Here is an 18,665-nt window from a genome sequence, read left to right on the forward strand (position 1 = left end):
ACTTTAGGGACTTGCTTTGGAATGATGGTCTAAAGAAAATTTTTGGCAGAGCTGGGAACTGGCGGTCCTAAAGTTGGCTGTGTTTCCATGGTGTCAGCGGCGGAGCCAAGGGGGCGGGTTCACGCAAGCGCCGAGGATGCAAGTGGGTGGATTCTGAGTGTGGGTGCGCAGGCGCCCTGAGAGACAGTGAAGCCGGTGGCCGGTGGCCGGGCGGGACCAACAAAGATGGCGGCGGCCCCTGCGGCGGGAGAGAGCTGGGCGATAGCTGCGGCTAAAGCTGCAGCCGGGCCCGCGGGGGCGCTGCGCGAGGGTAGTAGGGGGTGGCCCTGAGCTGAGGCCTGACCCCGGTTGGCCTCCCCCGCCGCCTCACTCGGGGACAGGTACGGTCCGGGGCGTATGGCGTGGGGGGTTCCGAGGGAAGACTGCTCCAGACTCGAGAGATCGCCCTCCACAAAGGCAAAGCCGCTGGGGTCCTGACAGGCCTGAGAGAACTGGGCTGGAGGGACCAGCATCCTTGGATCGTGGAGAATATGCCTCTGGACCCCGTAGCCAATCAGCAGCCTCGGCCTTTCTGCCCTCGAGGGGGGCGGACCCGGTTGAAAGCTGCTGTGGTGGGCGAGGTGCAGAGCTTGAGGGTCAGGGAATTAGTTGTTCGTCCTCCCTGCTCGCCACTGCCCCTAAGCCCCGACATCACTTTGGAGCTCAGAGGCGGGGGGAGGGAGTGATTGGCAAGTCACCCTTTTAATCTGCTTCATTTGCAGCCCGGAGGGGCAGAGGTTTGAGAATGGAATGCTATCTTTGGGGCTGTTGTACTTGCATCCACACCCCTATTTGACCACAGGTTCTAAATGACCCAGAGCACATCCCACTTGACTAGCCAAGTATGGGGGACCTTCATGAACATTTAGATTATAAAGACAGGCGAGATAGGAACTGTCTTTTCATTGGCTCTCCAGTAAAGCTATATTCTGCAGGAAGAGGGTAAGGAATGTAGAGTCAAACCTCTGGACTGCTATCATTCATTCATTCATTTACTCAATGGTTACTAAGTGTTTACTTTGTGCCAAACACTATGCTAGCTATTGGGGATACAATGACTGATATGATACGGTTCCTGCCCTCCATGCATATAGCCAGGTATGGTAGCCTAGGTTCCCACCTCCCTCCATGTTCAAATGTTGACCCTGTCTTCTTCTCCCAGGTCCAGCCTGTGGCGTCCACAATGCCCCAGGCTTCTGAGCACCGCCTGGGACGGACCCGAGAGCCACCTCTTAATATCCAGCCCCGAGTGGGATCCAAGCTACCATTTGCTCCCCGGGCCCGGAGCAAGGAGCGACGAAACCCAGCCCCTGGGCCAAATCCCATGTTACGACCTCTGCCTCCTAGGCCAGGTCCCCCTGAGGAACGGCTCAAGAAACTGGAGCTGGGACGGGGACGGACCTCAGGCCCTCGTCCCAGTGGCCCACTTCGGGCAGATCATGGAGTTCCCCTGCCTGGCTCACCACCTCCAACTGTGGCTCTGCCTCTCCCATCCAGGACCAACCTAGCCCGTTCCAAGTCTGTGAGCAGTGGGGACTTGCGTCCAATGGGGATTGCCTTGGGAGGGCACCGTGGCACTGGAGAGCTGGGGGCTGCACTGAGCCGCTTGGCTCTCCGGCCTGAGCCACCCCCTTTGAGACGTAGCACCTCTCTCCGCCGCCTCGGGGGCTTTCCTGGGCCACCCACTTTGTTCAGCATACGGACAGAGCCCCCTACTCCCCATGGCTCCTTCCACGTGATATCTGCCCGGCCCTCTGAACCTTTCTACTCCGATGACAAGATGGTGAGGATTCGCCAGCACACGTGGCCTTCCATGTCCACACGTTCCTCCATGCCTCCAGCTTTCTTGCCATCATATGGCTTTCCTTTCTCCTTTTCCCCCAAATTTCTTTTTCACCCCTTCATTTCAGTAGTGTGGACTCTCTTCTCCCTTACTTAAGTACTCTTGAGCCTCATAGACCCTTTTTGGGCTTGTCTGTGACTCCCCAGCATGGTTTGCCATTTCATTCTCCAAGGAATTAACTCAACCATTTGGAATTATTTGGGTCCCCAGGCCCTTAATTTCCCTTGCTGTGCCTTCTCTCCTAGGATGCTTGCCTAGGTTTAATTAATCTCTGGAGCGAAGGAGGGGCGGGCTCAGAACATCTGAGCTAATGTGGTTGCCCATTTCCCCGAGCTAAGTGAGCTAGGCTGATTGAAGTTGGAGCCATCAGGAGAGGGTGTAGAAAGGGGCCACGGGTGCAGGAGGGGGCCTTGCGGGTAGCAAGGTGGGGGTGGGGAGCAGCTGGGCAACCATGCCAGTGCTTGGAGAGTTGCCCCAGGAGTTGCATCGCCGGCTAGCTGGGCAGAGGAGTAAGTGGGGAACAGATGGGACAGCCATGGCTGAGACCGTGGTACACTCAGCTGTGATGGGCTTACTGCTCATGGCCAGTGAGGTAGGGAGACCCTGATACTCAGTGAGGGAAGAAGTGTAGAGTTTGGGGGTGAAGGATGGGACAGGGAAGGCAGTGGGCAGCATGCTGTGGGAAGGTTAAAGTGCCAGGTACGGTATACAGGCACCTGTTGACTGTTCTGTACTGACCTTCCAGGCTCATCACACACTGCTTCTGGGCTCTGGTCATGTTGGCCTCCGAAATCTGGGGAACACGGTGAGAGCCATTCTTCATCCTTCCGAACAGGAATGTGGACTGGTGCTGGTGACAGGCATGGGGAGGGAAACTAGAAGCGCAGCACTGAAGTTCTCCTAAGGCTTCTTGGGTCTCTCCTGCTCCCCAGTGCTTCCTGAATGCTGTGCTACAGTGTTTGAGTAGCACCCGGCCTCTTCGGGACTTCTGTCTGCGAAGGGACTTCCGTCAAGAGGTGCCTGGAGGGGGCCGAGCCCAGGAGCTCACTGAAGGTAGGGCCACAACTCCTGCTCCCCCCTTTCAAGTCCTCTTTCCCCCAAAAAAAGGACTTTGTAGGTTCCTCTGCCAGTAGCAGTGACCCTGAGCCTGAAAGCTGGCAGTTGTATCTGTTTTTCCCTGTGTCTGATTTCCTAGAGGTTGTTTTCCACCCTCTGGGCCTCCTCTTGCTTCCCTCTTGTAGTCATTAACTTTTGTTTCCCTTCCCCACTCCCATCCTAACAGCCTTTGCAGATGTGATTGGTGCCCTGTGGCACCCTGATTCCTGTGAAGCTGTGAATCCTACTCGATTCCGAGCTGTCTTCCAGAAATACGTCCCCTCCTTCTCTGGATACAGGTGGGAGAGCTGGAGGGTATGGGATTTCTCTCTGGCCTTGTCTGGGGGTAGGAGCCCTGGCAGCCTCATTCTGAGCCTTGAGATGCTCTTCATCCAGGAAGTGGGGACAGATGTCTGGGAAGGGATTAGTGACTGTGGACTAGGGAGGAGTCAGTTGCCCATGCTCTTTGTCTGGCTGCAGCCAGCAGGATGCCCAAGAGTTTCTGAAGCTCCTCATGGAGCGGCTACACCTCGAAATCAACCGCCGAGGCCGCCGGGCTCCACCAATCCTGGCCAGTAGTCCTGCTCCCCACCCACCCCGCCTTGGAGGGGCTCTGCTAGAAGAACCTGAGTTAAGGTAAGGTTGCTCCCCCTCCCTCTTCTCCCCAGTAGTTTATCAGCAGCATTCATCCTTCATAGAAGTGAGTTAGTCATGGTTGAGGCTGTAGGGTCCAAGGAAATACATAGTTCAGAAAATGGTTTGTGAAGCAGTGCAGAAGCAGGAAGAAGGAAGGAGGAGGCTGAGGGGCGCAGATGGAAGCAGAAGATAGTGCTGTGGCTGTCACCATATTGACGGAGGAGGGGATAATTAATTTATAAGGTACAAAAGGGGTTTGGAGCCAGGTGGAGGAAGACGGCATGTTCTTCCCCTGTCTACATTCCTTTGTTTTCCTCTCACCAGAAAGTCCTCTGAAGGAGGGCTCCTTTGACTCTTTCTTGAAATTCAAAGAAGGAGCCGGGGCACAGAGGGGGTCGGGTATGGGGTGGGGTGGGGTACAGGGCTTTGTGGATCATTTCAGTGGTGGTGGGGGTGCCCAGCGTTCCTGCTGTCTTATGGATGCTTCCCACTTGCCTTGCTTTGTGGTAGCGATGACGATCGAGCCAACCTAATGTGGAAGCGTTACCTGGAAAGAGAGGACAGCAAGATCGTGGGTATGGAGTAAAACAAAGTGATGGAGGGAGTGTCTGTGTGTCTGTGTGTGGGGGAAGATCGTGGGTATGAAGTAAGGCAGTGATGGGGGAAAGTGTGGTGGGGGTGGCGGTGCTGGCTTGGCAGAAAAAATCAGTACTGTTGAGGGGTATGGGAACAGGACTGGGTGGTAAAGCTGTTGGGGGTTTGTGAGGAGTGTTGGTGGTGGGAAAGGAAAGGTCAGGTAAGGGGGTGGGATTCCAAGAAAGCACCTTAGGCATCCCATAGTGACTGTTTCTCCTGCCTCTTTGCTTCTATCTAGACCTGTTTGTGGGCCAGTTGAAAAGTTGTCTCAAGTGCCAGGCCTGTGGGTATCGCTCCACGACCTTCGAGGTTTTTTGTGACCTGTCCCTGCCCATCCCCAAGGTGGGATTCCAGAAGATTCCAGGGGTGGATGGGACATGGGTTCTGTGATGCAACCCTCCCACCCCTAGTGTGGGAGGGAACCCTGTGGGTCTCTGGAGCAGAAATGAAGCTTGGATTACTTGCGAAGAGTTGGAAAAGTAAATTCATACCATGCTGACCCTTCACTCCCCTTTCCCCCCAGAAAGGATTTGCTGGGGGCAAGGTGTCTCTGCGAGATTGTTTCAACCTTTTCACCAAGGAAGAAGAGCTAGAATCGGAGAATGCCCCAGTATGTGGGGGTTCACAAGGGATATAGTAAGGGTGGGAAGCCGGGGTGGGGAGCTCCATATGTGTAAAAGGGGTTGCATGGTGCCTGAGTATGAAGAATGACACGTGTCAGGGTTTGTAAAGGAGTTTCAGGTATGTCCTGGTGCTTCCAGGGCAAAGGGCAGCGGCCCAGAGGATGCAGAAGTGTATGCAGAGCACAGTGAATTTGTGAGTCAGGATGCCAGAAAAGCTAGCTGAGGTGAGAAACACATTAACCTTATAACATAATTTGACATTTATTTAGGTGTGTGACCGATGTCGGCAGAAAACACGAAGTACCAAAAAATTGACAGTACAGAGATTCCCCCGCATTCTCGTGCTCCGTATCCTAATCTTCAGATTATTTCTCCCATTCATTCTTTTTTCCACATTTTCCATGTTTACAGAAGCTGGACATTTGGGAATTCAGTTTGCCTTAGGAAAAGCCGGCCACTCCACCTTTCCCTATCACGCTCCCCAAATGTGTTCCAGGAGGGGTGGTGGACAACATTCAATTCCTCAGCCCCCCTCAGAGGCCCTCTGCCTCCCAAATTCTCCTTAACCAGAGCTTAGATCTTAATCGATTTTCCGCCTCCCGAGGCTCCATCAAGAAAAGTTCAGTAGGTGTAGACTTCCCACTGCAGCGACTGAGCCTAGGGGACTTCGCCAGTGACAAAGCCGGTGAGTCTGATAGGGAAGGTCTTGGGGAGCTCCATGCAGGGGAGGGAAGAGTGAGAGCGGGGCACAGCTCTGACTGTAAGATTTGGTCGTCTGTAACCCTGAAGGAAGCCCCGTGTATCAGCTGTACGCCCTTTGCAACCACTCGGGCAGCGTCCACTATGGCCACTACACAGCCCTGTGCCGGTGCCAGACTGGCTGGCACGTCTACAATGACTCTCGGTGAGAAGAGCCTGCTACTCCCCTCTGGCCCTGTCCCCACAGCAGCCCTGACACCTTTCCCAAAGACGAAGCCCCAGGAGAGCACAGTGCCGGGCGGTGGGGGCGGGGTTGGTATCCTGATCACTACCTGGATGCTGTGAGGTTGATCTTGTGGGGAGGTAGAACACGCAGAGATGATCACACCTCTTTCCCTATGTCCCTTCTTCCTAGTGTCTCCCCTGTCAGTGAAAACCAGGTGGCGTCCAGTGAGGGCTACGTGCTGTTCTACCAACTGATGCAGGAGCCACCCCGGTGCCTGTGACATCCCTTTTATGCCCTGGCACCTGTGAAACCCTTTCAACACCCTTAAGCCCCCAGGCTCCCCGTTTACCTCAGAGACGTCTATTTTTGTGTCTTTTTAATCGGGGAGGGGGGAGGGGGTGGTTGTACCTCCCATTATTTTTTTTATTAAAAAATACCCTTTCACCTGGAGGCTCCCTTGTCTCCCAGTCCCATGTACAGAGCTCCACAGGCCCCTGCCCGTGTACAGCCCCCAGATCCTCTACAGTCTCACTTTTTTTGTGAATAAATTTATTAAAAAAAAAAAAAAAGATGTCCTTATTTGTATTTGTGTTTTAAGGGTGTGGAGATACAGAACTAGGCCGAATGGGGAGTCTTCCGGGGACCCAGTTCCCTCTCCGAACAGATGGGGGCACGCTCAGAGCCGTGGGGGTGGGGATGCGATGGGACCAGGACACGGTGATGCCAGGGTTTACATTGGGAGGAGAAGAGGGAAGGCAAACTTGAGACCCGTGAAGCTGTAAGGAATCCTGGAGCTAGAGGGCGGACACGGGGGTCCACGGGTTTTGCCAGCGTAGGGGGCTGCCTCTCGAGAGCTTGGTACCCAGGGACCCCTGTGGATAAACACGGTACGCTGCCGGGCTGCCCTAGCTCCCACAGGCCCAGGCTGTTGCTAACATCAAGGAGCTGTTGATGAAGCCATCTCCCCACGGACCAGCCTCCAGTGTCCCTATCTACTCTCCCTACAACCAAAGCTCATGGGACCCTCCCTGCAGGGTTCTCACCCTAGGTGGGGCCTGGGAAGCTCGACCTGGGGAATGCTGACCAGGATTCAGCTCTCGCCGCTCCAGCCCTGAAGGGAGAGTCGTGCGAGAGATGGCCGCTCTCTCCAGCCCGGCACCGAACCAGTTAATCTCCAGCTTCAGAGAACCGCCTTCTACAGGCTGAGCATCCGCGAGACTAGAATGGACGGAGAGTCGGAGAGGCCAAAAAGCTTGGGGGCGGAGGCTACGGGCTGAAAGCACTAGGCCTAGATAGGGGTGGGAGGGAAAGCGCTCCAGAACACGGGCGTCCAGTTGGGTCCCCGAGCCCTGCGCGAGCAGATAGCGTGGGCGTGGCCCTTATCCGCCTCCCCTGTCCCCCCGGATCGCCGGCGGGGTGATGCGCTGAGACCTCTACCTCCTCCTTTCGCCTCATTTTTCTCGTTCCCCTCGTGGGTGAGTCCTAGGCCCTGGGAGGGGACCTCAGAGTTCCACCACCCCATCCGCCGGCTCTGGGTTTCCCCGAAAGCAGCGAATGGCCGGGGGTGGAACGCGGAGCTCGCAGGTTTTCTGGAGAGCAGGCTGCTTGCAGTCACGCTGTTCGTAGTGCCTCTTCACCCGCAGGTTTCTTCATGGGCCGGACCGTGGTCGTGCTGGGCGGAGGGATCAGCGGCTTGGCCGCCAGTTACTATCTGAGCCGGGCCCCCTGTCCCCCCAAGGTGAGTGCGCCACGCTGCCAGAGGGAGCGCCTTTAACACTTCTCTCCCATTTCCAGCAGGAGCGAATGCGCCGCCCCCTTTTTCTCCTGACCACTTATGCCGCCGAAGCTGTGGCTGTAGGCTGCAGTGTCTCCCTCTTGCCCTCAGGTGGTCTTGGTGGAGGGCAGCGAGCGCCTGGGAGGCTGGATCCGCTCAGTACGAGGGCCAGATGGTGCCATTTTTGAACTTGGACCTCGAGGAATTCGGCCGGCAGGAGCCCTGGGAGCCCGGACCCTGCTCCTGGTGAGCGGCTTGTGCAATGCCTAGGAGGTATTGCGGAGAGGCCTTCACTAGAGGATAGAGTTAAGGGGAGCAAGTGGATTTGGTGGCCAGTCCTTTCCTTAGTATATCCTCTTCTTGAGGACGTGTGGAGAGCAGGTTTCTGAGCTTGGCTTGGACTCAGAAGTGTTGCCGGTCCGGGGAGACCATCCAGCTGCCCAGAACAGGTTCCTGTATGTAGGTGGTGCTCTGCATGCCTTGCCCTCTGGCATCAGGTAACGTTGTCACTTCCTTACTACCATCCTTCTCCTTTGCCCTTGTCCTCACATCCCTTCTATTTCCTCATCTCCCAGTCTGTCAGCCCTCCCAGCAAAAGGGGCCAAACGAATAGAAATGATCCCCTGGAGCTGGAGAGGTAAATCAAAGCTCCCTTTTCACTGTGCCTTCCTCCATGCAGGGGGCTCCTCCGCCCTTCACCTCCCTTCTCCAAACCTCTGTTCTGGGCTGGGCTGAGGGATTTGACCACCCCTCGTGGCAAAGACCCTGATGAGACTGTGCACAGTTTTGCCCAGCGCCGCCTTGGTCCCGAGGTAACACCACCCAGAAGCCCCCAGATCCCTCCCCTTCTAAACCGGCTGCAAATCTACCACTGGGGCCCAAACCTACCACTGGGGCCTCTTCTGTAGCCTCTGAAAATGCCCTCTTCTCTTCGTACCCAGTAGCCCCCCAAACTCAGTGTTGAGGTGAATGCCTTCACTTCCTTCCCATCCATCTGTTGTAGCCAGACTGCTTTCCAAGTAAACCCATGCTGCCCCCATTCCCTACCAAGCAGGGATTAGTGGAAATTAGTGCAGTTTATTCCTTGGCCTCTCAATCCTAGTCTCACCCTTAAGGTGGCGTCTCTAGCCATGGACAGTCTCTGCCGTGGAGTGTTTGCAGGCAACAGCCGTGAGCTCAGCATCAGGTCCTGCTTTCCCAGTCTCTTCCAAGCTGAGCAAACCCATCGTTCCATATTACTGGGGCTGCTGCTGGGGGCAGGTGAGGGGGCAGTTGGTTCAAGGGTTGAAGATATTAAGGACTGCCAGAATGAGGGACTGGAGGCAAGGGGTGCTATTTTAATGATTCTTCTCTGCTTCCTCCCCTGCAGGCCGGGGCCCACAGCTGGACTCAGCACTTATTCGCCAAGCTCGGGCTGAGCGCTGGAGCCAGTGGTCACTCCGTGGAGGGCTGGAGACATTGCCCCAGGCCCTCCACGCCCACCTGACTAGTAGGGGTGTCAGTGTTCTCCAAGGCCAGCCAGTCTGTGGGCTCAGTCTCCAGGCAGAAGGGCGCTGGAAGGTAGGTGAGCCTCCTGGGCTGTAATGAACCTGTGTGTTAGAGTTTTCATCTTTGTTTAAACTCCACGACTGGAGTTTCTCTTTTTCTTCTGTCCTACAAGCTGCTTAAGTATGGGCTACCCCAGGTTCTTAGGCCTTCTTTGTGGACATTCCTCCAAGACCATCTGATCCAGATCTGTGGATAGAAGTAGTACTTATATATAAGTGGCTCCCAGCTAAGGGAAAGAACCACCCAGCTCTACTAAACATTTCAAATTGGCCCACTGGCTTTTGTCTGGCCCACTTGCTGGAGTAACAGGGGGATGGTTTTTGTTCTGACAACATAGTCAGTCTCTTCATCCTGAGTCAGCATCCAGTCTGTCTCCTGCCACTTGGGTGCTGGGAAACTGAGGCACAATTCCCATGATTGCTGTCTTTTAATGTTTTCATCCTTTCAGGTGTCTCTAGAGGACAGCAGCCTGGAGGCTGACCACATTATTAGTGCCATTCCAGCTTCAGGTAATGGGATAGCCACCCTCCCCTTCCCTAGCCAGGGTGAGGCACCCTAGCTTCTTCCTGGGCCAACGGGACCATACCATGCCCTTGAACTGCTCATCCCTGTGGGGATCTTATCCTAAGGAGGGTGGCCAAAACTGCACTGGGAATGCCTCCTGAGGCAGGCTGCTCTCTCCTCCAGTGCTCAGCAAGCTGCTCCCTGCTGAGGCCGCACCTCTGGCCCGTGCCCTGAACACCATCACTGCTGTGTCTGTGGCTGTGGTGAATCTGCAGTACCGAGGAGCTCGTCTGCCTGTCCAGGTGTGACTCAGAAAAGGAGGCGAGACAGACACGGGCTCAACTGGAACCCTTCCGTCCTGACCCATTCTCTGTTTTCTCCAGGGATTTGGACATTTGGTGCCATCCTCAGAAGATCCAGTTATCCTGGGAATTGTGTATGACTCCGTTGCTTTCCCTGAGCAGGATGGGAGCCTGCCTGGCCTCAGACTGACTGTGAGAGAAGGCAGCCATGCTTAGTGGGGGTTTCCAAAGGGCTCCTCTCTGCCCCAGTGCAGTAAGGCCAGGCTGGTCAGTGCCATCTTCCCTCCTTAGGTGATGCTGGGAGGTTCCTGGTTACAGACACTAGAAGCCAGGGGCTGTGTCTTATCTCAGGAGCTGCTCCAACAGGAGGCAGAGAAAGCTGCTGCCACTCAATTAGGACTGAATGAGCCACCAAGTCACTGCTTGGTCCATCTACACAAGGTGAGTTGGTAACACAAGGTAAACACTCTTCAGCTACCTAGTAGAGGCAGGCTTGGAAGCACTGTCTATCCAGGCCTGTTGTTGTTCAGTTACTAAGTCATGTTTGACTCTTTGTGACCCCACGGAATGTAGCACCCAGGCCTGCGGTATCAATAATAATGTTTTCCCTGTATCCCTTTTTCTCTCCCCAGAACTCTATCCCCCAGTATACATTAGGCCACTGGCAAAAACTGGGTAAGTTGAGAAAGCAGCTGGGCTGAGAAGAGCCATGAAAATAGACCCCAGCTGTAAAATTCCTTTTCTTTCCTTTCAGAGTCAGCTGCCCAATTCCTGGCTGCTCAGAAGCTGCCTTTGACTCTGGCCGGGGCCTCCTATGAGGGGGTTGCTGTCAATGACTGTATAGAGAGCGGGCGTCAGGCAGCAGCCCGTGTCTTGGGCACAGAACCCAACAGTTGATCCTCAGCTCCCACTTCTTCTTGCCCCTGGTGGCAGGGATTCTCTCACCCATGAAAATAAAAGTTGCTAAAGCTTGGCTTGGCCTGGCTGTTCTGTCATCCAAGGGCAGAAGGTGGGGGTGGGTGAGCAAAGATAGGCAAAGAGTGCCTGGGACGCAGAAAGCAGGAGCGGAGGCGAGACAAAGTCCTTTATTAGAAAATATATCAAAATCCCAGCCCCCTGAGCCAGGTCCAAAAGAGGGAGCTACTCCATTACTGGCAGAAAGTACCCAGGGAGGGGCTTCCTTCAAACACACTTCCTGGGAACCATAAATAGAATAAATATTCACAGAGGTCCCGGGAGAAGCCAGATCACTCTTCTCTCCATGGAAGAAGAAGGGATTTTGGGTCCAGCCCTGCTCCTACCCCATGGGCAGGGGACTCCTAGGAGTCATCACATAAGTCATGACATCAAGGATTCACAGTCATAAGCCCTGGCAGGTGACCCTAGAAAGAGAGACCTCCAGGGCCAGAGGAGCCCAGCTCCAGTCCAGCAGTGAGGAGAGGCCCCTGCCCCTAGCACAGCAGTAAAGTTCATTTCCTCACATCCCTCTAAGAGCAGTGAGGAGCTGAGGGTGGGGAAAATATAACCCCTCTGATTCAGTTTCATGATTAAAGTGGGAAAGAGTCAGTTTCATGATTAAGAAGGAGTCAGTGTGAACCATGAGGAGCTGTGTGGTTGGCAGTAGGCAGAGGGCCAGGCCTGGCTGGGGGCCGGCGCTGCAGCATCTCCTGACGGAAGGCTTGGGAGGAACCAGGCGGGTAATGGGGACCAGAGGAAGTCCGGGGACCCCGAGGGTCAGTTCCAATGTCTGCTGTGATGTTCGTATAGAGAGGGCCCAGCTCTCGAGACAGCAACTGGTATGTCAGTGAGTTCATTCCATCTTGAGTCCAGGAATTCTGGGTACGGACCAGGAGGTCAAACCTGAGGGTTACAGATTGGAGACTGAGACCCGGAAAGGAACAGCCAGGAATCTAGAAACTGTAGAGCCCTAAGGGTTCACTAGTAATTCCCAGGCAACCCTCCCGTCCTACCTGTGGGGATTTTCCTCGTTGCCCTTATCTCCTCGGTGCTTCACCATCTTATAGTGTCCCACGGATGTGGGGGGACGAGATATCTTCATCCCAGCCAAGCGAACCCTATGGGAAAAGTGAGGGCACCTTGGAGGATCCAGAGTGGAAGAAAGCTGCTGACAGGTGAGCAAGAAGAGCTAAGGCCAGCGAGGGAGGAACTGCATGTTTCTTTACACAAAGAATAACTATCACTAACTCCACAAAGGGCCGAGTACTGGAAGGGCGAACAGAAAAGTCAAACAGAAAGAAGGAAAGGCTGAAGAGAATGTAAAAGCTGGCTGTCTCCAAACCCTCAGGGCCTAGTGCAGGCACGCTGGGGGCTATAAACCATCAGCAGAGGTAGCTTTGCACCTCCCACCTGTTTCCCAAATGGCTCCCAGGAGCTGCCTTTGCTATCTGGAAAGGACAGGGAGAGGAACCATTTTGTCAAAAAAGGTAGGACAAAACTGGGAACCACAGACCCAAGCTCAGCAATTCTTACTGAGATTAGTGGCTGAGCAGCCTCAGCTCTGATGCACTCCTGTCCCCCACCCACATTTAAGAAAAGTGTGGAACCAGGAAATCAAGACCTGGGAAGAAATGAACTCCAATTCTGATACACAGAAGCAAGAAGTGAGGATGGCTGGGGAAGGTACTGAAAGAATACATACATTTAGAAATTGCTGGGTGCTTTACACACATACAGAAGACAAGAATTCATAGAGATCTCTTCCCAGAGGACAAAGCGGGAGGAGAAGCAAGGGGCCCAGCATATCAAGCCCAAATAGTCAAATGACATATGAAATTGGGTCAGCTGAGGCTGAAGGTCAAAATGTTTTATATGCTAAAAATAAGCTGGCATCATGCCAATGGCACAGGCCCTTTATTTAAAAAAAAAAAAAAAGTGATTCTGGACTATGTGGAGCAGAGCCTTTCCTCTTCCAGCTCTGCAGGAAGTGGTTTGGATGCAATCCTAGCAGAGGCAGGACTAAACAGTCTCTAGGCCCCTTTCCAGTTCTGGAATCCCATGATACTATTGGGATTGATTGTATTGATCTTGTCTTCTCTCCCGGGAATGTTATTAACCAGCACTAAGGGACTGAAAGATAACAGAAGGGGGAGCAGCATGCAAAGCCTGACCTGGGTAGACCGCAAAGATAAGGGAGAGGAATAGGCACCGTTCAGGACCAGGGAGCTAAATTAGTGTTAAAAGACTAGGGCTAGAGGTGGTCTTAGAGGATAGGGATCCAGGCTGGGGTCAGGGAAGAAGGTGGTGGCAAGAAGTCTGACCTGGTAGCAATGTCGTCATCCTCACCACCCCAGCCCCAGTATTCATTGGGGAAGCCATTCATCTTCAGGTACTGGTCAGGAGTGAGCGCTGAGACCCCGCCAAAGTACTGGGGATACGGGAGGCTGGGGAAAGAAAGATCCTTGGATTCCACACGTCTTTTGGGAGCCATCCCTCCTTCTTCCACTGGATGGTGGAATACCCTGCTTCCAGTACCCTCCTGTGCCCCCTACCTGTATCCAAATTTGTTCATGGCAACAGCAACGTGCCGAGGTCCTCGGGGATCGCACACATACAGGTTGTGGTCGTTCTCTGGCAGGAGATCCACATCATGCAGAAACAAGCAGTCCCATTCTTCATCTCGCAGGGCCTCCCGCACCCCAACATTCAGCAGCTTTGCCCTGTTAAATGTTCCATTTCCAGCCTGGAAGATAATGGAGGAGGACCAACTAGGTCTATAGGTGGCATGGAGAAGAAGCATAAAAGTGAATGGAGGGAAGTCCAAGTAGGTTATGGGATAAAGAGGATGAAGAGAAAGACAACTTCTTTGTTTTCTCATTCAACAAAATTTTTTGAGCATCAGTATGTGCCGGATGGGCTTCCCTGGTGGCTCAGATGGTAAAGAGCCTGCTTGCAATGCAGGAGACCTGGGTTCGATCTCTGGGTCAGGAAGATCCCCTGGAGAAGGGAATGGCAACCCACTCCAGTATTCTTGCCTGAAGAATCCCGTGGACAGAAGAGCCTGTCTGGCACAGTCTATGGGGTCGCAAAGAACTGGACATGGCTGAGCAACTAACACACATGTGCCTGACACACACATGCTACTATTTAGCATTTAATCCCAACAACCATGTGAAATAGGTGGTATATTGGTTACCACTCTTTGCCTCATTTTAGCAGGTTGGGTGTGTTGCTCAAGGTCACATATGGAACAAATAGCAGAACCAGAACTTTAGCCCAAATCTATCCACTTCCAAATTCAACAACAGAAAAATCATGGAAGATTACAGGACAACGGGAATATCCTTAAGAAGAAGCATGGGGCTAACATGTTGGCAGAGCAGTGCAAGCTGCTGCTTTCTTACATTCCACAGTCTGACCCTCTTTTAATTATTTTGAGACCCATTATATGAAAGTGGAGTGGAATTTGCTTGAGGCTTCCTTATAAAATCACAGTGGCGTGGGAACTGGGAGTACCTGGTGGATGACATAAATGCCGTAAGCAAGCTGCTGGCGCTGCAGGAACGGGTGCAGGTGGTAGAGCAGCAGGCGCAGGTGGTGCTCCCGGGCACGGTGGGGCACAATGATGGCTGTCCGGGACCGGGGCTCACACCTTGCAGGGCGGTATCGGCCCCCCGGTTCTACCCGGGGATTCCTCTCCACAATCTCTGCCAGCGATGGCACTGGGCTAAAGGACACGGATATGGGACCCACTGTCGGGAGGGAATGACGAGGTCAGGGATTAGAAGGTCAAGGAGAAATGTCCCTGTCAGTCTGATTCTGGGACTCAGCTCCCCCAAGGGCTTGCTCAGAAATCTCACAAAACCTTGAGTTCCCCATCATTGGGATGACTTTGCAAAGTCTGGAAGGTGAAGGCTCCTCACCTAGCCTGCTTTATTTTAGGGTTCCTTAACTCTCCCCTGCCTCACAAAGTTGGAAGCTTACAGTTAGCAGGTGGAGAGAACAGAACTTCCAACTAACTCCTAATCCTACCCTGAGGCATGAAGAGCCCATAAACAGGCAGGCAATGGAAAGCTGTGGCTCAATCAAAGAACCCAAGTCGAAACTCCAAATTTAGAGTCCATCTATCTCAACATTAGCCTACCTTCCAGTTCCATGACCCTCCAGTTTGAAGACCCACTGCTGCCATCCTATACTTGTCCAAGCCTCCCTGTCCCCACACCTTGGCCTTGCCTTCTGCTTTCCTTCTGCACTCACCTAAGAGAGGAGATCGTTCGGGACAGTATGGCAGGCCTTGAGGAGCTGGGAGGCCCCCTGGGGCAACAGGGGCCCCAGGCATGTGACTGAGGTTACTGTAGACATCATGGGGATGAGAATAGTCAAATGCCGGCTCCTGCTCTCGGCCAAAGAGGGCACTGAGGCTTCGAAAGCCCCCCAATGACAGGTACATCATGACTGCCAGCTGGGAGCCCACAAGTAGGGCCAGGGTGCAGGGCCGCTCCAGCAACCTCCGCAACATTCTGTGCTGGGGTCTGGATGAGAGAGAGAGGAAAGTTCTGGGAGTGGGCAGGAAGGCAGCATGCCAGAAGAGAGATCATTGGGTATTGATGAAGGTGGTGGGCAGGGGTAAAGAGGAAAAAGGAAAAGAACAGAGTCACAGAAGGGAGCACACACCGATACAGAAAGAAATAGAATGTAACCATCGGCAGGCCGCACCACCTGTCACTCCCAGCCTAAGTTTCACTCTCCCCCACCCCTCCCACCACCTACTCAGTCCCCACCCCCAAGAATGCTTACATCATTCAGGTCCCAAGGCCATTCCAGAGCATTCTCTGGAGAACATTCCTTCCAATTTTAGAGGGGGAGAGATAGACTCACCTAGATTCAAACTGTCTTCTTCAGGATCATGGGGACTCCAGGAGGTCCCGGGGGAGCAGAGATGTGAAGCATTATATAAAATTGGAAACGTAACAGAGGACAGAGACAGGCTCCATCCAGCACGCCAACAGCAATCTTGGGACCAGCTGGAACAGAAGTGGTCAAGGATAGCCAGCCACCCCCAGAGGGGCAGAGGGCAGAAACAGGGTGAAGCCGGTTTCCCAGCTCGGGAAGCGAGCGAGGGAAAGTGGTTGGAGAGAAAAGGGGTGGAGCAGGAGATGCTAGGTCCCCGGCTCTGCCCCAGCCATCCTATAGCGTGTCAGATTCACTCGGTATGTAACCATCCCCCACCCCAACAGGACCAACCTGTTTGGGGAGTGGGGACAGGGCAACTACTGGAGATCTGGGTGAGGCAGTCCTAACAGGACTGTGAAGTGGCCTCAAGAGAACCCAGGGAGGCGGAAGAAACTGGCTCCTTTCCGTTCTTCACATTTATGGGAGCTAGCTCCGCAGGTGCAGGGAGGTGACCACCTGGGAGCTGCAAGCAAACAACCCCGGAGCGCGGCAGGAAATAGGATGGGGGTGGCGTCCTCTACCTTCTTCTACCTTTCTCCATCCTAGCGAGGATGGGGATCAGGGTTATTGATGAAATGAGATAGGGAGAGGGAGGGCTGGGCAGAACCTGTCAGGACCCTGGGCTAGCTCACCTAGAGGGGCGTGGTCAGCGGTCTGGAAGGGGTTACAGCCCAGTTCTTCCGAAGCAGCCTCATCTCATCCCACGCCAACCTCCTCTGGCGATTGCTCTACCTTGCAAAGTGAGACCGCCGGCCTCTGTCCGGACTTGCACTTAGGTCTCCCTCCTTGCTCAAGGCTGTTTACAGCCTTTACCCAAAACTTCTCACCTTCCCAATCTCTCAAACCTTTCTCCAGGGCCTCTCACCCCACCATCTCCAGCCTACACACCTGGCCTTCTGCCGCCCGTCGTCACCGCCACCCGGACAGCCGGGCAGGAATCGCTGCCGCCATCTTGGAAGCGGGCGTCGCGGGGGCGGGGCCTCGCGTCACGGGGCGGGGCCTCGGAAGGGTGGGGGTCGTCCAGGCGTGGAGCGCAGGGTCTGAGCACCGCGGGGATGGTGGGGCTCGCTTCAGGCCGCAGGCAACGAGGGGCTCGACGTTTTGGGAACCGGCGCAGGGTCTCTTCCCCATTGGACCGACTCCTAGCAGGATTCCATTCCCCACCCCTCAGTTCAGCCTCTCAGTCGTGTCCGACTCTTAGCGACCCCGTGGACTGCAGGATGCCAGGCTTCCCTGTCCTTCACCAACTCCCGGAATTTGCTCAAACTCATGTGCATCGATCGAGTCGGTGATGCCATCCAACCGTCTCATCCTCTGTCCTCCCCTTCTCCTGCCTCAATCTTTCCCAGCATCAGGGTCTTTTCAAATGAGTCAGTTCTTTGCATAAGTTGGCCAAAGTATTGGATTTTAAGCTTCAGCATCAGTCCTTCCAATGAACACCCAGGACTTATTTCCTTTAGGATGGACTGGTTTGATCTTGCAGTCCAAGGGACTCTCAAGAGTCTTCTCCAACACCGCAGTTCAAGAGCATCAATTCTTCAGCGTTCAGTTTTAAGATCCAACTGTCACATCCATACATGACTACTGGAAAAACCATAGCTTTGACTAGATGGACCTTTGTTGGCAAAGTAATATCTCTGCTTTTTAATATGCTATCTAGGTTGGTCATAACTTTTCTTCCAAGGAGCAAATGTCTTTTAATTTCATGGCTGCACTCACCATCTGCAGTGATTTTGGAGCCCAAAAAAATAAAGTCTGTCACTGTTTCCATCGTTTGCCCATCTATTTGCCATGAAGTGATGGGACCGGATGCCATGATCTTAGTTTTCTGAATGTTGAGTTTTAATCTAGTTTTTTCACTCTCCTCTTTCACTTTCAGAATCAAGAGGCTCTTTAGTTCTTCTTCACTTTCTGCCATAAAGGTGATGTCATCTGCATATCTGAGGTTATTGATGTTTCTCCCTTGATTCCAGCTTGTGCTTCATCCAGCCTGGCATTTCGCTTGATATACTCTGTATATAAGTTAAATAAGCAGTGTGACAATATGCAGCCTTGACATACTCCTTTCCCAATTTGGAAGCAGCCTGTTATTCCATGTCCAGTCCCCACCCCTAGACTTATAAAAACAGCCAGTCCTACCAGGACCTTCCTCGGGGCCAAGAAGGACCGAGAGGCTGCTGTGTCAGAAGACCTATCACCCCAGGCTGGTCGGAATACGATTCTCAATGTGTCAGTGGCCCCCCCTGCAATCTAGTGCCACTTATTATCAAAATTGTTTCCTGCTTGGGGTACATCTTTGCAGACCACTCTGGTGTATTTTTGTATCCCCAAGGTATCCCTCAGGCCTTGAAATAGAAATGGTTAATAAAACAAGGAAATATTGAGTATGAAGGGGAGGGCAGCATCTGCTTTAATGTAAAAATGTGTTTCCCCAGATGTTAGAATAAGACGGAAGCTCTGCTAATATGCAGTATGTTTATCTTGTGGCTTCTTGTGGCTACCCGCTTTGAATATTGTGCTCCTTTAGAAGCAGATGATCAGACTGAGAAAACTTTGAATAACTCACAGTGTCTGCCTCAAAAACCTCATGTTCTTATGTGGGGATGGGAGGAGTTACAGACAATATAGTGTAATAAATATGATAACCTAGAAATTGCACCTCATTCACAAGTTGAAGTTTGGGAAAGATTTCCCAGAAGTGACAGGAAACCTAAAGTACGTGTCTATAGCGTGTCCTGTTGCATAAGTTTCTGTTTCCACGCGGCTATTTTACAACTCTGTAGGTAGCTAACCCAATGTAAATTCTATTGTCTGACAGAGGTTCAATTAA

The 18,665-nt window shown here is 53.3% G+C and overlaps 3 protein-coding genes and 1 long non-coding RNA gene across 24 annotated transcripts; 2 read left to right on the plus strand and 2 right to left on the minus strand.

The window, feature by feature from the left end:
* Positions 1-185: 185 nt before the first annotated feature.
* Positions 186-6,366, plus strand: USP21 (ubiquitin specific peptidase 21). 5 transcript variants are annotated; one of them, XM_086393651.1, is made up of 13 exons: positions 186-380; positions 1,202-1,822; positions 2,628-2,687; positions 2,815-2,935; positions 3,165-3,276; positions 3,458-3,613; positions 4,124-4,188; positions 4,488-4,591; positions 4,773-4,859; positions 5,142-5,220; positions 5,450-5,557; positions 5,662-5,776; positions 5,987-6,366. In XM_086393651.1, the coding sequence occupies exons 2-13, from the start codon at positions 1,223-1,225 to the stop codon at positions 6,075-6,077; spliced, it is 1,698 nt and encodes a 565-aa protein (XP_086249777.1). In that variant the 5' UTR covers positions 186-380; positions 1,202-1,222; the 3' UTR covers positions 6,078-6,366. The 5 variants fall into 5 exon arrangements, with proteins under 5 accessions (XP_086249777.1, XP_086249779.1, XP_086249778.1 ...); XM_086393653.1 differs by having other exon boundaries at positions 1,202-1,561; XM_086393652.1 differs by lacking the exon at positions 4,773-4,859.
* Positions 6,367-6,370: 4 nt separating this feature from the next.
* LOC147376896 (uncharacterized) lies at positions 6,371-7,017 on the minus strand. Its single transcript, XR_015161273.1, has 2 exons — positions 6,841-7,017; positions 6,371-6,669 (listed from the first exon to the last, which is right to left on the minus strand). It is a non-coding gene; the product is annotated as an uncharacterized LOC147376896 (long non-coding RNA).
* A 44-nt stretch (positions 7,018-7,061) lies between these two features.
* PPOX (protoporphyrinogen oxidase) lies at positions 7,062-10,898 on the plus strand. 14 transcript variants are annotated; one of them, XM_086393668.1, is made up of 13 exons: positions 7,062-7,272; positions 7,424-7,535; positions 7,683-7,844; positions 7,937-8,068; positions 8,251-8,383; positions 8,687-8,831; positions 8,941-9,131; positions 9,568-9,628; positions 9,807-9,925; positions 10,007-10,117; positions 10,217-10,366; positions 10,558-10,600; positions 10,680-10,898. In XM_086393668.1, the coding sequence occupies exons 3-13, from the start codon at positions 7,834-7,836 to the stop codon at positions 10,820-10,822; spliced, it is 1,239 nt and encodes a 412-aa protein (XP_086249794.1). In that variant the 5' UTR covers positions 7,062-7,272; positions 7,424-7,535; positions 7,683-7,833; the 3' UTR covers positions 10,823-10,898. The 14 variants fall into 14 exon arrangements, with proteins under 14 accessions (XP_086249794.1, XP_086249792.1, XP_086249790.1 ...); XM_086393666.1 differs by having other exon boundaries at positions 7,683-7,817; XM_086393664.1 differs by having other exon boundaries at positions 7,683-7,817; positions 7,953-8,068.
* A 96-nt stretch (positions 10,899-10,994) lies between these two features.
* On the minus strand, positions 10,995-16,795 carry B4GALT3 (beta-1,4-galactosyltransferase 3). 4 transcript variants are annotated; one of them, XM_086393678.1, is made up of 8 exons: positions 16,724-16,795; positions 15,761-15,906; positions 15,140-15,414; positions 14,399-14,634; positions 13,435-13,625; positions 13,204-13,326; positions 11,896-12,000; positions 10,995-11,785 (listed from the first exon to the last, which is right to left on the minus strand). In XM_086393678.1, exons 3-8 carry the CDS (start codon positions 15,399-15,401, stop codon positions 11,512-11,514), a joined length of 1,191 nt encoding a protein of 396 aa, XP_086249804.1. In that variant the 5' UTR covers positions 15,402-15,414; positions 15,761-15,906; positions 16,724-16,795; the 3' UTR covers positions 10,995-11,511. The 4 variants fall into 4 exon arrangements, with proteins under 4 accessions (XP_086249804.1, XP_086249806.1, XP_086249805.1 ...); XM_086393680.1 differs by having other exon boundaries at positions 15,140-15,438; XM_086393679.1 differs by having other exon boundaries at positions 16,468-16,795.
* Between the last annotated feature and the right edge of the window lie 1,870 nt (positions 16,796-18,665).

The sequence above is a fragment of the Bos grunniens genome, chromosome 3, assembly GCF_055505025.1.
Source record: "Bos grunniens cultivar Pamir isolate PY7600 chromosome 3, Bosgru_T2T1.0, whole genome shotgun sequence".
Classification (NCBI taxonomy): domain Eukaryota; kingdom Metazoa; phylum Chordata; class Mammalia; order Artiodactyla; family Bovidae; genus Bos; species Bos grunniens.

Coding starts and splice junctions, on each gene's coding strand:
- USP21 (XM_086393650.1), top strand. CDS start 1,073: ATGCTAGCTATTGGGGATACAATGACTGATATGATACGGTTCCTGCCC. Junction 2,688..2,814: donor TCCGAAATCTGGGGAACACG/GTGAGAGCCATT, acceptor CCTGCTCCCCAG/TGCTTCCTGAATGCTGTGCT. Junction 4,592..4,772: donor TGTCCCTGCCCATCCCCAAG/GTGGGATTCCAG, acceptor CTTTCCCCCCAG/AAAGGATTTGCTGGGGGCAA.
- B4GALT3 (XM_086393678.1), bottom strand. CDS start 15,401: ATGTTGCGGAGGTTGCTGGAGCGGCCCTGCACCCTGGCCCTACTTGTG. Junction 13,626..14,398: donor GCATTTATGTCATCCACCAG/GTACTCCCAGTT, acceptor ATTATCTTCCAG/GCTGGAAATGGAACATTTAA. Junction 12,001..13,203: donor GATGACGACATTGCTACCAG/GTCAGACTTCTT, acceptor CTTTTCCCATAG/GGTTCGCTTGGCTGGGATGA.
- PPOX (XM_086393677.1), top strand. CDS start 7,449: ATGGGCCGGACCGTGGTCGTGCTGGGCGGAGGGATCAGCGGCTTGGCC. Junction 9,132..9,567: donor AGGCAGAAGGGCGCTGGAAG/GTAGGTGAGCCT, acceptor TCATCCTTTCAG/GTGTCTCTAGAGGACAGCAG. Junction 10,118..10,216: donor TGCCTGGCCTCAGACTGACT/GTGAGAGAAGGC, acceptor TTCCCTCCTTAG/GTGATGCTGGGAGGTTCCTG.